At 46.1% G+C, this 16,880-nt stretch overlaps 1 protein-coding gene across 4 annotated transcripts in view; it reads left to right on the top strand.

Annotated features, from left to right (window-relative positions):
* Window positions 1–16,880, top strand: part of nsd3 (nuclear receptor binding SET domain protein 3) — a 90,809-nt gene that overhangs the window by 73,276 nt on the left and 653 nt on the right. For all 4 annotated transcript variants that reach the window (XM_033013927.1, XM_033013926.1, XM_033013928.1 and 1 more), the window contains 6 exons: window positions 1,523–1,792; window positions 2,189–2,305; window positions 4,294–4,435; window positions 12,795–12,901; window positions 14,283–14,487; window positions 15,872–16,880. The exon at window positions 15,872–16,880 is cut by the window's right edge and continues 653 nt beyond it. In XM_033013927.1, the coding sequence (XP_032869818.1) occupies window positions 1,523–1,792; window positions 2,189–2,305; window positions 4,294–4,435; window positions 12,795–12,901; window positions 14,283–14,487; window positions 15,872–16,119 (1,089 nt within the window). In that variant the 3' untranslated portion in view covers window positions 16,120–16,880. The remainder of the gene's footprint in view (window positions 1–1,522; window positions 1,793–2,188; window positions 2,306–4,293; window positions 4,436–12,794; window positions 12,902–14,282; window positions 14,488–15,871) is intronic.

The raw sequence follows: 16,880 nt of genomic DNA, 5'->3' as shown, positions 1-16,880 counted from the left end.
AAGCCATTTAGAACTGAGACGAGGAAACACTTTTTCACAGTTGTGAGTCTGTGGAATTCTCGGCCTCAGAGGGTGGTGGAGGCCGGTTCTCTGAATACTTTCAAGAGAGAGCTAGATAGGGCTCTTAAAGATAGCATAGTTAGGGGATATGGGGAGAAGGCAGGAACGGGGTACTGATTGTGGATAATCCGCCATGATCACATTGAATGACGGTGCTGGCTCGAAGGGCCGAATGGCCTACTCCTGCACCTATTGTCTATTGTCTCTGTTCTACAACATTCCACAGAGGCATTGACTGTGTGTCCTCCCCTGGTTTAACTTCCTTGCTTTGCCCATTGTCAAGTTATCCAAAACACTGCTTCCTTAGTCATAACTTGCGCCTAATCTTGTTCACCCATTGCCACGTGCTCACCGCGTGCGCTGGCTTCTGGGCGGGGTATTTTCAACATCGTTTTAGAATCCTTCTCTGGCCTGTCATTGCCGAGACCCCAAGCTCTGAAATATTTCCTCTTTAGATCCCAGCTCTCCTTATTAAAAGCCACTTGTGGTCATCTGCAAAATATTCCCTTAGGTAGCCCAATGTCCCATTTTGTTTGGTAACCTTGCCATCAAACCAGTTTGATTGTTGTACTAATAGGAATACAAGTAAAATTAAAGTCAGTCGGTGACGAGGGAGAAATATTTCAGTGGTCGTGTCAGACCCTGTATGTTGGAAGTTAATCATCTCGGCCGCTGAACACAGAGGGACGTCCCCAGACAGTGACCTCCAACCAACCATCTTCATCTGACTAGTCAATGACTTGGCTTCCACCATAGGGTCTGAAGTAGGAATGTTCGCTGATATGCGAATGTGAATAGTATGGCATTGCAGCACCCTTATCCCTCCCAATCCTCTCCGGTAACTTGCTTGCCACAGATGTTAGGCTCACTGGTGTCCAGTTGCCAGCCTTTAGAGCCACAACACCAGCCACCCTCCGTCTTCTGGTACGTTGCCTGCGTGTAATGATGATTGGTATATCACACCCAGGGCACCTGCAATGTCTTCTCTGGCATCCTGCAATGTCGTTGGATATATCTGATCAGGCCCAGAGATTTATCTAACTGTATTTCAATCATTTTTCTGCTTGCAAAGATCAGGAGCATGAAACGTGCCTCATTATATTTCAATGCGCTCTCTTCTGCACTCTGCTCCCTCCTCACAAACACCCCCCACCACCCCATTTTCATTGTTCCCAGCTTTCTCCACAGATGTATAGGAAGCCAGGTGTAGTTCCCTGACTGATACTAAATCCATCAGCACAGACTATCTGACTTTCATAGCCCTGGATTTCATCAGCTTTAATAATTTCTGTTTTTATCTTCAACTTGAGCAGAGCAAGACTCAATTTCTACCATTCCATTTGATATTTGTGTATTTCGGCTCTTGTATTGAAGTAAACTTGTACAGGTTAATTAAAATACAATGATGAAGTAATTGTGTGAATAATAAGTCCCGCTTGCACTTGTCTTTCTTCTACAACAGGCAAACAAGCCGGTTGGGAAAGTACAGATTCGCATTGCGGACATGTCCGAAATTCCCCGGTGCAACTGTAAACCCACTGATGAGAACCCTTGCGGGCTGGACTCTGAATGTCTGAACCGAATCTTGATGTACGAGTGCCATCCCGCTGTCTGTCCAGCCGGAGAAAAGTGTCAGAACCAGTGCTTCTCTAAGCGGTTGTACCCGGACTCGGAGCTTGTGAGAACGGATGTGCGAGGCTGGGGCCTCCGCACTAAAGTCGACATTAAAAAGGTGACCTTTCTTCTCTCTTGCCATGAAATAGTCCTGGCATCATGTTCATTACAGACATTGCCGGCCGGAGGGCCTATTTTGCTGTACTGTTCTATAAAATGCAGCTATGCATCAGAAAGGAATTAGTCATAGGACATGGGAGTAGAGTTAGCCCGTCGATTCTGCTCCACCATTCGATCATGGCATTTATTTTTCCCGCACAACCCCATTCTTCTGCTTTCTCCCCGTAACCTTTGACGCCCTTACTAATCAACACATATTAGACTGATGAATAGTGATGTGATTCGCCCCGCATGCTAATCAACGTGCGGACATTCACACAAATGCTCTGTGTGGGTGTGGTAATCAAGGCATCTTTACCTGTTCTCGAGACTCATCTGCCATTCTTCCATGCAGGGGCAATTTGTAACAGAATATGTCGGTGAGTTAATTGATGAGGAAGAATGCAGAAACCGCATAAAGCATGCTCACGAAGCCAATATTACCAATTTCTATTTGCTGACCTTAACCAAGGTAAGACCGAGTGATGCTTGTTTTGTGGTGCTACTGAAAGCTGGATTGGGAAAGCAATAATACAATGGCTTTTGGCCTCTAGCTTGGGGACCTTTACAAAGTCCCTGCAAGGCCACATGGGCAGGGGCGGAAAACCCGGGGGGGGGGGGGGGGTCAGAGGGGACACATCCCCCCCAATGTTTTGAGAGTGGGGGACATCCCCCCCACGTTTTTGTCATCCGGATTTTAAAATCTCCGCTTTCCGCGAGACAGTGGAGGTGGGACTGCTGATCGAGGGCGCCGATTGGACGAGAGAGACGTCGGTCAGCAGGCAATGGGGGCGGGACATGATGATTCAGCGCGGTGATTGGAGGAGGGAGGAGTTGGGGAGGAGGGGGGGTTGGGACTGAGGATAGAGTGCGGTGATTGGAGGAGGGAGATGTGGCACAGACCTGCGCCTCATCCACAGCCAGGATCGATCCCGGCTCACCGGCGCTGTCCCGTCTCCACCCGAGTGCACCCCCTCCCCACGGGTGGCCAGAGAGATCGGGAGTCAGACGCGAACTGTACCCCCAGGCCCACAGCCAGCGCAGAGAAGCAGCGCTAAACCCAGCTCAACTCTGCCTGTCCCGCCAGGTTAACCTGCCTGGGCCAGCGGGAAATATGGCCAGCAGCGTTGGTGTCCCGTCAGTCCAGACAGGGCTGTTGGTTAACCCGGCGAGACAGGCAGAGTTGAGCTGCATTTAGCGCTGGATTGAGCCTCCGAAGCCTCGCGTGTGTGTGTGCGCATGCGCGCGTGGCCACCAAGAAATTGTGTCCCCCCCCCCCCCCTGTCCCCGGGTCCCCTCCATATTTTGATAGCGAGTTCCGTGCCTGCGCATGGGGACCTCTTCCACACCCCCGCACCTCTCCTCTGCAATGCTTCCCAGGCCCTGACCACTTGCCATGCTACGTTTGGTTCTTTGGCCACTTAGCTGTTCAATAGAAACAGTTTTCTGTCTACCTGTTCTGTCCATAACATGAATTGATTTTAAATATCAGAAGTCCTCTGTTCCAAGGAGAGCAACTGCAGCCTCATCAATTTTTCTATCTAATGCATGTCCATTATCACTGGCATTTGTCTAATACATTTCTACTGCACCCTCTGTAGTCAGTCAAACATAACTCTGCTAATGAGGAGTGACACTGTGCAGAGAGATTTTAGTGAGCTCCATAAAGAGATTTAAAAAAGTACAGTAATAGGGCATTGAAAATCAACATGGTGAGGGCTGGTCTGTCTTGTAAACAATAGGTGCAGGAGTAGGCCATTCGGCCCTTCAAGCCAGCACCGCCATTCAATGTGATCATGGCTGATCATCCACAATCAGTACCCCGTTCCTGCCTTCTCCCCATATCCCCTGAGTCCGCTATAACATAGAAACATAGAAAATAGGTGCAAGAGGAGGCCATTCGGCCCTTCGAGCCAGCACCGCCATTCATTGTGATCATGGCTGATCGTCCCCAATCAATAACCCGTGCCTGCCTTCTCCCCATAATCCCTTGATTCCACTAGCCCCTGGAGCTCTATCTAACTCTCTCTTAAATCCATCCAGTGACTTGGCCTCCACTGTCCTCTGTGACAGGGAATTCCACAAATTCACAACTCTGGGTGAAAAAGTTTTTTCTCACCTCAGTCTTAAATGGCCTCCCCTTTATTCTAAGACTGTGGCCCCTGGTTCTGGACTCACCCAACATTGGGAACATTTTTCCTGCATCTAGCTTGTCCACTTCTTTTATAATTTTATATCATCCCCAATTTTTGTTTACCTTCGATTTTCCAGCATCTGCAGTTCCTTCTTAAACATGTTGTTTCCCTAAGGTGAGTTAACCTTTTTACAATTCAAGAAAACTAAAACCCACGTGAATTGAGTTGTTTCATCATAATGGGATTGTCTCTGTAGAGATTTGAGAAGGTTCCTGTCAGTAAGCAGTGAAGTGGAGACAGAATGTTTGTTTGTTTGTCTTTTCAGGATCGCATCATTGATGCTGGACCCAAAGGGAATTTCTCGAGGTTCATGAATCACAGTTGCAATCCAAATTGTGAGACGCAAAAGTGGACGGTGATGGGTGACGCGCGCGTCGGACTCTTTGCACTCTGCGATGTACGGGCAGGTGGGTCGGCAGGAACTAGGGCTCTGTTTGAAATAGACAATGGACATCCCGAAGTCCATACTTGTATTAGAGGCACAGTTCTATGGCCTAACTCATCCATGCCAACCAACATGTCCCATCTAAGCTAGTCCCATTTGTCCATGTTTAACCCATATCTCTCTAGACCTATCCTCTACACATACCGATTCAAGTGCCTTTTAAATGCTGTTATAGTACCTGCCTCAACTACCTCCTCTGGCAGCTCATTCCATATACCTGTGGCCCCACGGGTTCTTATTAAATCTTTCCCTTCTCTTCCCTACTCATCTTAAACCTATGTCCTCCAGTCTTTAATTCCCCTACTCTGGGTAAAAGTGTGTATTCAGCTTGTGTATTCCCAACATGATCCCAATATACATGGCTATAAGATCACCACTCAGCCTCTGTATTGGCAGATTATTATATTGTCAAGAGATCGCTCCGTTATCTCTCTAGCCACTCCGGAGAAAACATGGTATTAGGAGAATGTCCTTTCGTTACGCATGTGAGCTCTCCACATCCTTCAGGCTCAAAGCTTCTCGAAAGATAAATCTTCATAACACAGTCTTGTGATTAATAGTTTCTTTATTGTTGAAGAAAAACAGTAAGATATTCATCCAACCTTCTTCTTTTACTCGTACACTTTAATCTTTGTCAAACTTCAGCTTATCGCTTAAAAATGTTGGAAAACGCCTCATGGTCAAAAGTTATACCCACAATCATGGTCCTCTGAACTAAACAGTTTCTGCGCAAGAGACCCCAGCAGCAAACACGCCACCGACTACTCAATAAAACCATCCACATAATTACGGGCAGTCTAAAATGTAAAGGCAAATGCCATAATTAATGACATACAATAAAACCAAATGGCCACTCAGCCTCCTGTGCTCAGGAATACAATTCCAGCCTGCCCGACCCCTCCATATACCTCAGGCCCTTGAGGTAGCATCTCTGGAGAAAAGAAATAGGTAACGTTTTGGGTCAAGACCCTTCATCAGACTGAGGCTGAGACTCAATCTGATGAAGGGTCTTGAGCAGAAGCATCACCTATCCATGTTCTCCAGGGACGCTGCCTGACCCTCTGAGTTACTCCAGCACTTTGTGTCATGATAGTGAAAGTAGCAGCGTGGTTTTAAGTGGCGATGGCATCTGAATACCGTGGGAAGGCTGTTGTGAAACCGCTTTTTCCAAGATATAGAAACATAGAAAATAGGTGCAGGAGTAGGCCATTCGCCCCTACGAGCCTGCGCCGCCATTCAATATGATCATGGCTGATCATCCAACTCAGTATCCCTTCCCTGCCTTCTCTCCATACCCCCTGATCCCTTTAGCCACAAGGGCCACATCTAACTCCCTCTTAAATATAGCCAATGAACTGGCCTCAACTACCTTCTGTGGCAGAGAATTCCACAGATTCACCACTCTCTGTGTAAAAAATGATTTTCTCATCTCGGTCCGAAAAGGCTTCCCTCTTATTTTTAAACTGTGACCCCTAATTCTGGACTTCCCCAACATCGGGAATAATCTTCCTGTATCTAGCCTGTCCAACCCCTTAAGAATTTTGTAAGTCTCTATAAGATTCCCCCCTCAATCTTCTAAATTCTAACGTGTACAAGCCGAGTCTATCCAGTCTTTCTTCATATGAAAGTCCTGCCATCCCAGGAATCAGTCTGGTGAACCTTCTCTGTACTCCCTCTATGACAAGAATGTCTTTCCTCAGATTAGGAGACCAAAACTGTACGCCATCGTACAGCTTTTATCTGCCTGCCAATTTCCAAAGTAATCTTGAACTGGTTCTTAAAATAAATCATGTGATAACCTATTAGGCCCACATAATACAAATAGTGTTCCCTAATTTGTCGATTGCATTATATCCAATTGTGAAAGTGTGTTATAACACCGCTACTTGTATATCATTCACTAGTAACATTGCTTCCTTTTAATTCGATTTTAAAAATATGTATTTTCCAAACACAAACCTTGTGCTTCAATGCTAGTATGTGTTGCACAGTTAATTTTACTCAATCCTCCCTGATGTTCTGTGTCATTACACTCGCGTTTTGTAATGAGTGTTGGGTAGTACAGTTGCAGGAGCTTGTAGACACAAAATGCTGGAGTAACTCAGTGGGTGTCAAGTCTTCTAATGTTTTTGCAGATTCCCCGCTTGAAAGGGATTTGATTTATCTACCCCAAAATGATGAACTGGATTCACTCAGACCAAACACTTCTTTTCCACCTTTATTTTCTCCTTCTTTTATTTTGGCAGATTAGTCTTTAGCAGTTTTTTAGCAGTTTTAGTCTTTACCAGTTTTGGTCTTTATCAGTTTTGGTCTTTATCAGCTGAAAAACCGGCTGCCAATCGGGTCTGTAGAAAATCAGTCCTGCTTGCCTTTTCTGGCTATCGCGGCAGTCTTTTCGGACAGTCCTTTTGATTTACTGTTCAAGTTCTCTGCTCGCAAGTCTCTTGTATCTTCTTCACTGGCTTCTGGTGCTGTGTGCCCTTTTGACCCCCGGGCAGAACTCGGCAGGCTGGGGTTCCGCCCACTTTAATCACTGTCTCGTGATTTCAATGTAGCATTTCTCTGCACCTGTTCTTTCATTTCAGTTTGACTTGACACCTCCCACTCGATCTTCCAATGGAACCACTTGGGAGATCGACGCTTTAAAGTCAAACTTTGAAGTCTAGGTTTGAACTTGGTCTTTATAGGCTACCAGTCGATCTGTTGTGGTGCTTGGGAAAGTTGTGCCCCATTGCGCAGCACAAAAAATGTATTTTAGAGCATTTTCTTGTTTTCTTATTGTAATGACTCCTGTCAAAGAGATGGCCTCCCACTTTGGATTGTTTAGGGCTTTGTTCTTGCCAAGAAACCTCTTCGCTGCTCTCCAAATCCATGCGACTGTCTTGATCAGTCGAGTTAGAATGCTGAACCGCTTGACATCAACAAGGTTCTGAATAGCTGACCCTGCAGGTGGTCTCTTTGGGCTTGTTGGTTCCGGTTCTTGGTTCTCTACTTTGGCCCTTGATAGTGCTGCAACAAAAGCTTTCTTCTGTAACTTGTTGATGTTCTCTCTGGCAGTGGCAGCCAGTTCTTTAGCTGATTTTATTGGCCACTCACTCACAGGCAATACCAGGAACTTCGGTCCATTTTGCCACTCCGAATACTGATCAAGGTCTTGAGGGCTGGCACCTCTGGTGATTACATCAGCGATGTTTTGTGGGCCAGGAATCCACCGCCAGTCCTGAATGTTGGTGCTTGTTTGAATCTCTCCAATCCGATTGGCGAAGAATGTCTGAAATCCGTAGCTTTCTCGCTGTATTGCACCAAGGATTGTTTGGCTATCCACAAGATGATACCACTTCTCCACTTGAATTTGACTGTATAGCTCAAAATACTTCTTTAAGCGTGAGGCGAACACTGCTCCGCACATCTCTGCTTTAACAGCGTCTCCTCTGTGGTCCAAGGGAGTTAACTTGGCCTTGGATTCCACAAGTCTGACAATTGGGCCATGGTCTGAATCCTATCTCAGGTACATCACTGCCCCGTAGGTGTGCTCACTTCCGTCAGAAAAGGTGATTCCCAAGGGTTCAGTTGTGGAGCAAGAGGGAGTCAGTGCCCTGACAAACTTGACTTTTCCAAGTTGTACGTACTCTTCAAAGAGCTTAATTGCATCCTCCCTGAGTCCATCTGAGAGTGCCATGTCCCATGTGTCTCTGACCGAACAGCTTCCCTCTTTTGCTTCTTGGAAAGCTCTGCGTACTAGAATCACTCCCTTTTGCTTAACAGGAGCCACTATGCCGATGGGGTCATATAGCCCTGCTACCTGGCTGAGAAGCTCTCTTCTTGTTAGGGGATTTGGCGTCTGAGTTTTGATTTGCTCTTGTAGAAGGCTTTGACCAAGCCGCATCTTTTTCTTTCTCTTGGAGAAATTGATTCCCACCATAACGTGGAGCATGTCCTCTTCAACAATGTAGCCCAGACCAAGTGCCTTGTTATCATCATCATGCATTTGGTTTGGTAGAATCATGCTTTTTGTTTTGCTTTTCTTTAAAGCATCATTGTCCTCCTTCCTCCCACTTTGGCCAGACAGAACCCAAGGCTTGAGCTCAAACCCACCAGCTTTTAGGATTTGTTCCACATTTGCTGTGATGATTCTCAACTGGTCGAGGCTGTTGTGAGATGTGAGGATGTCGTCAACATAGCTGTCTTTCTGGAGTACTTGCTGCTCATCCTTGAGGTGGGTAAAAGAACGAAGATTAGCAGTCTCACGCATTGCCAACTGTGCAATGCACCCCGCAGGTTTGTCTCCGATGTTCACTCTTGTGATAGCATACTCTCCCAGCTCCTCGTCCTCGGAATCTCGCTAGAGGAATCTGTGTAAGTGTACTTCACGGTCCTCCAACCAGACTGAGTTATACATCTTCTTTATGTCTCCCAGAGCAGCATAGATTCCGCCTCTGAATCTGAGGAGGACGGCGCGAATTTGGTTGAGGACGTCTGAACCTTTCATCAGCAAATCATTTAAGCTGACACCATTGCACTTTTGGCTGCTGTTCCACACTAGTCTCACTGGGGTTGTGACAGAGTGGGGGTTTGGAGCAATAAGGTGACTCACATACCACACTGGTCCCTTCCAGTTTGCAATCATGTCTTCGGACAATTTGATTGCAGCATTTCGGTCCACCATGTCGTGCACCTGAGCTGTGTAGGCACTTTTCCATTCAGGTTCTCTGGATAGCTGCCTCTCCGTCCTGAGAAATGTGGCTTCCACTGTCCTTTTATTATTTGGTAGAGAAGCTGGGTCTTCCAACCAAGGATAGCTAGCATGCCAATGTGGGTCTTTACTGTGACGGTCTCCTGTTATGTAGGTGAGGCCTTCCCTTACCACTTCGAGCTCTCTCTCTTCAGCAAGAGTCATTTCTTTTCCGCCTGGCTGGCAGTTTCCACAGCGGCAACCCCCGCACTTTGGCTCGCATGCTTCTCCAATGCTATCCCACTTCCACCAATCCAAGAAGTCCCGATTGGCGGTTGATGTACGTGACTTCTGGACTTTGACGGCGACCTGTCCGTTTGGTGAAAGTTCCTCAGGGACTGGGGCAGTGAGCTCCTCATACTTTAAAGCAGCTGCTCTCATTGATCTTGCGAAGTGTGTTTTGGACATGTGGGCTGACATGGTAAGCTTCTCAAATAGCTCAGGATGACAACCGCCAACAGTCTTTCCCAGTGGTCCATCCCACAGAATGAGATCTCCAACAGTTCTAATCCTCTGAGGCGCTAGCTGACCTTCTCTATGGCTTATGAGCAAATGTATCTCTTTTGGTCTCACAAGTTCCTCAAGTGGGACGTCTGGAAAGAACTTTTGCAGCTGCTGTGGTGTCACATGTTTGTGAACATCTGCAATGCTGTCCAATCCATAACAAACTAACTGGTGCGACTTGAGTGTGCCCTTGGGAGTCTTCACTCGGATCTTTAGAAGGTAGCGCCTCGTCTCTACGTGGACCTTCATCCCCCCAACTCCATGGACGATAAGCGTGATGTCTTCACTCCTAAGGTTCAGTCTACTCGCAGCCTTGTGAGTTATGTAGTTGGTATCTGAAGCCAAGTCAATTAATGTCCCAACCTTTTGTCCAGCATTTGCTACGACCTCCAGAAGCATCATAATCACTGGATGCTCTTGCAGTCTACCTTCCTTTAGGAGGCTTGGCTGATGCTTTGCAGTGTTGAAGGCTCTTGATGCAGTGTTGGAGAACACATCTCGGCATTGTTTTGCCAACTCTGGTGGAAGTTTGCTGAAAAACTCCTCTTGGTCCACTGTATATTTCTTCTTGCCTTTATCTTCCTCTGGACCAAATTTACTCCTTCTCTGATCCACACTGCTTTTCTTCACCTCATAATTGGGGCACAGATAAAAATGATGCTCAGGAGTCTGTTCATCCTTGCAGATTTGATTTTTACACAGATATGCAGGTTTGCAGTATGAACCATCATCATGAACTTCAAGACACTTTTTGCATGCTCCCAACTTCTTTACTGCAGCTCTTTTCTCTTTCAGCTTTAGCCCTCGAAACTGCTTGCAGAAGTACAGCTTCCTTTTATGCTTTATGTCACCACAGACTACACAACTTGTGTGGTCATTTTCTGACTTGGTAGACTTGGTTCTGGCATGTCTTGGTTCAGTCCGAGTTTCCTTTCTACTCGGCTCCTCGTCCCTCAGTTGCTCGAGCTGTTCGTATATGCTCTCCTGCTCTTTGAGAAATGACAAGAGACTGTCAAACCGTTTCTCTGGTGCCACAGCATTCCTCTTGTCAGCTACATAAACCAGCCATTCCTTCTTGAGGGTTTCTGGGAGCTTGGTTTCAATTGATTTTGTCATCAGTGGATTTTTAATAGCGCCTGTGTCTCCGAGATCGCTCAAGTCCTTAAGCGCCTTTTCCACAGCTTGAATTAATTCCACTATTTTACGTGGCTGATGTCCTCTGACAGGTGGGATTCTCTGAAGCTCCTCCACTATCTCAATAGCAATAGCTGTTTGATTTCCAAACCGGTTCTCTAGGACACGAAAGATATCATCTGCAGTGTTATAACCTGTGAGGCGGAGGTCTCTTGTAATTTTGTCCTCCAGACTGTCCAGCAATTGAACCTTCTTCACCTCATTTGATCCAATGGGTTCACCTTGCTTTTGCAGTGCTTCCCCATCCTTCCTCCATCTATAAAAGTCACGCTTGTTTCCAGTAAACTTAGGAAGGGCCGTGGGTCTCAGTCTGATGGCTGGTGAAGGATAATTGAAAGCATTCGCCGCTTGTGCTAATCCTTCAGCGTCCTTCTTTATTCTTGCCTGTATGAAGTCAGCCTTCCTGGAAACCAGCTTGGGGACGAGAAGCTCGAGTGTTCTTAGGTGTTTCTGGAAGCTCTCTTGCTCATCCAGAGGGACCCAACGTTTCCACCGACTGTACGTCTCCTTTGCAGTCTCTACCAGTTTCTGCAGGTGGTTAAGCATGAATTCATATGCTTCTTGGTTGCTATTTGATGGTGCGGTGGCAGCAGCAAGTTCACATGCACCATCTGCTGTCTGTATTGAGGTGGATAATTCAACATTTCCAAAGTTTGCCCATAGAGTGTCCTGGATGAGCCCTTTGACCTCTTTTAGTTTCGACTCACACTCCTTTGCAGTCTTTGCCAGGTTGGCTTTTTGCTGTTCAGTTAACACAGTTTCTTCATCTGCGTCCAGCTCCGCCTCCAGCTCTGCAATGAGTCCAGCCTCCACATCGTCATTGGCTTCCATGACTTTTTCGGCCTCCTGTTGAAATTGTTCCTGAGCTCCTCTTCAGACATTTCTTCATGGTTCCTAATGATGCTGTTAACAAGGTGAGAGAATGCCCGTTTTGCTGTTGTCCTCACCACCTTGAGCTGCTCAGCTGACTTTCCAGCAACTTCATCAGCCATGTTTTATCTTGACTTAACTGTCTCTTTTCCAGGTTTCCAGATCTCCTGGTCACAGCGGTTTTTCACTGTCAAATCTTCTAATGTTTTTGCAGATTCCCCGCTTGAAAGGGATTTGATTTATCTACCCCGAAATGATGAACTGGATTCACTCAGACCAAACACTTATTTTCCACCTTTTATTTTCTCCTTCTTTTATTTTGGCAGATTAGTCTTTAGCAGTTTTTTAGCAGTTTTAGTCTTTACCAGTTTTGGTCTTTATCAGTTTTGGTCTTTATCAGCTGAAAAACCGGCTGCCAATCGGGTCTGTAGAAAATCAGTCCTGCTTGCCTTTTCTGGCTATCGCGGCAGTCTTTTCGGACAGTCCTTTTGATTTACTGTTCAAGTTCTCTGCTCGCAAGTCTCTTGTATCTTCTTCACTGGCTTCTGGTGCTGTGTGCCCTTTTGACCCCCGGGCAGAACTCAGCAGGCTGGGGTTCCGCCCACTTTAATCACTGTCTCGTGATTTCAATTGTAGCATTTCTCTGCACCTGTTCTTTCATTTCAGTTTGACTTGACAGTGGGTGATGCAGCATCTCTGGAGAAAAGGAATGGGCGACGTTTCGGGTGGAGACCCTTCTTCAGCAGGAACTTGTTACTACTTGTTTCCGTTGGGTTTTGTTCTTCTACCCACCACTCCCCATCGCCCAATTCAACTCTCTGTTCTAGTTGTGAGTTAAACATTGTCCACCAACAGGGCAATAATTAGAGATGGAAACTTGTATTTCAGGATATTACCCAAAATACAGGTTCTAGATGTCAACTATTCAAGCTCGGCATTTCAGTTTGACACCTCCATGTGGATTGGTGCCTCAGAACAGTCCTGGCTGCTTGTGGAATAAACCCTCTTTGTTTGCATTTAGGTTCTGAACTCACCTTCAATTATAATTTGGATTGCTTGGGCAATGGAAAGACTGTGTGTAAATGTGGAGCTCCCAACTGCAGTGGATATCTCGGTGTGCGTCCAAAGGTGAGTGCCTGGCTCAGCTTTCTCTTGCATAACATGCAATTTATAATAGTAATGAAACCTTTGGGGCCAGCTCGAGTAAAAGACATCGACAATAGAAAATGCATTATGCTGGAGTAACAATATGCTGGTGATGAAGCAGGATCAACTCCAGAGTTGCAAACAGTGAACGCCTCAAAGAATATCACAACTTCATAACAGTCTTGCATCGTTAAATAGAACATAGAACAATATGTATGGGAGCAGGTCCTTCCACCCACAATATCTGTCCTGAACATGAAGCCAACTTAAACTAATCTCCTCTGCCTGCACTTGATCCGTATCCCTCCATGTGCCTATCTAAACGTCTCTGAAATGTCACTAACATATCTGTCTCAACCGCCATCCCTGGCAGCACATCGCAGGTGTGATTTTTTTTTTGTACCATCTTAAGTTTTTAATTCAAATTAATGGCAAGAAAATGTGCTGTTAGTTATGGTAAATTACAAGAGATTTTTAGCTCTGATTATTTTCACTGGTGCAGAGTTTTTCTGCTGGAATGCACTGCAGATGAAACTATCTGCCAGACATCGTAGATCATGGAACCTTGTTTTTTGTTTTTTAATTTAAGCCTCACAGTTTTTGTAACCAATCATTTATTGTTCTTCTGAGCAGTTGTGGAAGTGGGGAAAGGATAGGTGGTGGCCATATGGATCCACAAACCAATCTTCAAGTTCCTGGGCGTGCATATCTCTGAAGTTCTGTCCTGGACCAGGCACCTAGATGCAATCATAAAGAAAGCCCTTCAACGCCTCTACTTCCTTAGAGGATTGAGGGGACTTGGCATGTCAAGGAGTGCTCTTGAACTTCTACAGGTGGGGAGCTGATTGACTGGTTGCATCACAGCCTGGTTCGGCGACTAGAACACCCAGGAATGAAGAAGTTTGCAAAAAGTGGTGAACACGGGTACTGACCTCCCCACCATTGAAAGCATCTACTGGAGTCGCTGCCTCAAAATGGCAGCCAGCAGCATCAAGGACCCACACCACCCTGGCCACACACTCATTTCACTCCTACCATTGGGAAGAAGATACAGGAGCCTGAAAACTGTAACGTCCAGGTTCAGGAGCAGCTCCTTCAGGCTATTCAACACTACAAACTCGAACTAGGGTGGGAAAGAGAGCTACATGAGGGTGTTTTATGTAAAGATAGGTGCAAACACTACAGCGTATGACACCATTGAATGTACAGATGCTGAAAATGGATGAAGAGTTTTTGCACAGTTTTTGCTTTAACATTTTTTAAAATACTGAATAAAGTTTATTTTTCGAAATAAAAAACAATGCGTAGCAGGAGATTTCCTGTGAAGCCGTTTGTGTTGACTTTTGCCCCTTGCATTTATCAGACTGCTGCTGCAACGGCAAATGAAGAAAAGGCAAAGAATGCAAAGAAAAAGATGAAGAAACGCAAAACCAAGATGGATGTCAGAAAAATGCACGAGGACTATTGCTTCCGTTGCTGTGACGGAGGGGAATTGGTGATGTGTGATAAGAAGGATTGCCCCAAAGCATATCATCTCTCCTGCCTTAACCTGACCAAACCCCCATTTGGTAAGCACCATAGTCGTTAAGTCGTTCGGCCCACAATGTCTGTGTTGAGCATGAAGCCAGGACCAACACTGTACATAATCCATAACCCTCCATATCCAAGTGCCTATCCAACATCCTTTCAAATGCCCCGATCATATTTGTCTCCACCACCACCCCAGTTAGTGTATTCCAGGCACCCTCCAGTCTCTGCGTACAAAAAGCTTGCTCTGCACAATAACTTTGCCCCTCTTGCCTTAATGCTATAGTATTTGATATCTCCCCCTGGGAAAAAGTCTCTGACTGTCTAGCCTCTCATAATCTTGTATACCTGCCCTCAACCTTCTGCGTTCCAGAGAAATCGTCACAGATGCTCTATGCCTTATTGAACACTCTTCTGATATTGAAGGAAGCCTTTTGATCTGTCGAGACTATTCCATCTCTTGGAGCGCTCAATCGAACCCCCCATTCCCACATAGCTCCATGTGAACTGTTCTCTCACACTTGTCTATCAGCTCCACCATGATTCTCCCGACTACTCACCTACACCAGCGGCCTGTTAACCTACCCACCTGCATGTCTTGTGAACCTGGGAGGAAAGAGAAGCTTTCAAGGGAAACACACACCCTCATAGGGGAAAAAATATATATACAAATTTGGTGTTCAGTCTGACCTGTTGAGTTCCTCCAGCAGTTTGTTTATTGCTATTGTACTGGTTCATTGTACCACTCAATTCCATAATAGCAGACTAGTGGAACCATCGGTAACAATGCCTGTATCTTCCTCACACAATCATCATCTAAGAAGGCCATGCTGCTGATGTTAATCAGAGGTTGTGTGGAGGTTTGCTTGGATGTAGCCTGAGATCATTATGTGTAGGACCTCTGGGATGAGCTGATTGCCCGGGTTGGATGTGTGGAGGAACAATGCGATGCTCAGTGTATGGTGATGACTGGGATAAGCCTGGTGCCAGGATGTGTGGGCTGGAGGTGAGATTGACCCTAGAACCCTGCAAAGCTGATGGGGGGCAAACCATTATACTTGAAGTTTTTAAAAGGGAGAAATAGTGGCAAAAAGATGAAGTGCTTGCTTGTGGCGCTGCTGCCTCACCGAGCCAGCGACCTAAGTTTGACCCTGACCTCGGGTGTTATCTATGTGGAGTTTGCATGTTCTCCCTGTGACTGAGTGGGTTTCATCCCACATCCCAAAGACGTGCGTGCTTTTATCTTATTTGGCCTCTGTAAATTGCCCCGAGTGTGTAGGGAATGTATGAGAAAGTAGGACAACATAGAACTAGTGTGAGCAGGCACGGACTCTGGGCCGAAGGGCCTGTTTCCATGTGGTTTCACTAAACTGAACTAAATGATGTTTCTTTCTTACTGTCTTTAACCCTTTGCTGTGATCTCAGGGAAATGGGAGTGCCCCTGGCACCACTGCAACGTCTGTGGCACAACGTCCACCTGCTTTTGCGACTTCTGCCCAAGCTCCTACTGCAGGGAGCACCAGAAGGGAGCCCTGACCACCTCGGCACTGGAGGGCCGCCCCTGCTGCTCCGAGCACGACCCCAGCTGCCCGGCAGAATTTGTCTTGTCTTCCTCCGTCAGTCTTCAGAACAACTCGGCGGCAGAGGACACCGGCGAGGAGACCAACGAATGAAGCACCTTCTGTACGGGGTCGTGGAGGACTGTAATACTGATCGGGGCCACCTTTAGTGTTCAACTATGAGGGGCTCTGAGGACTGTCAAACATGAGGTGGTGAACTCGGAGGTATTGAGGGAGTAAGTAAAGATGACCAAAAGATTGTTTTGATGTTATTTTGGTTTGGTTACTATTTTGGACACCTTAATGTGACAAAGCTGGTATTTACTCTTGAAGAATTATTGTCACAATTGGGAAATAGTGTTCTAAATTGTCTTTTTTATTTCTAAATTGCAAGTTGTATTGTTGTACTTGTGTCAGATATTTGATGTCGGATGGAACCTCGCCTGTCCCACTAAAACCAAAATCTAAGGATAATGTTATGTAACTTGTTTAAATAATGTTTAAATTAACCACAGCCGGGTTTGGGGAGCAACGTGTGGGGAAGGGTACGAGGATGACAAGATTCATTGGGGTCGTGAAGGGGAAAGAGGTGCTCGCTCCCTAAAATGGAAGGTGGATTTTGTACAGCACTTATAGTTAGTTTTAAAGATCTTTGCAGTGGGCCAGAATCTGCTGGGTACAGTCAGAGAAAATTAGAATCGTTGTAAGGTGGGGTGATAAGCCGCCATGGGAACAGGTTGAGAGCCTCAGTGTATTTGTTAGGGCAAGAAGGAAAAGAGAAAGAGGTTTTAATCCCTGTATGTTGGGCAGCAGCTACTGATGCAGTGGTTTACTTGAGGTTCAGAGAAGGCAAACCGTTAGCTCTGGGCCTTTCG

The sequence above is a fragment of the Amblyraja radiata genome, chromosome 39 (genome assembly GCF_010909765.2).
Source record: "Amblyraja radiata isolate CabotCenter1 chromosome 39, sAmbRad1.1.pri, whole genome shotgun sequence".
Taxonomy (NCBI): Eukaryota; Metazoa; Chordata; class Chondrichthyes; order Rajiformes; family Rajidae; genus Amblyraja; species Amblyraja radiata.
This window is presented reverse-complemented; position numbering and strand designations above follow the sequence as displayed.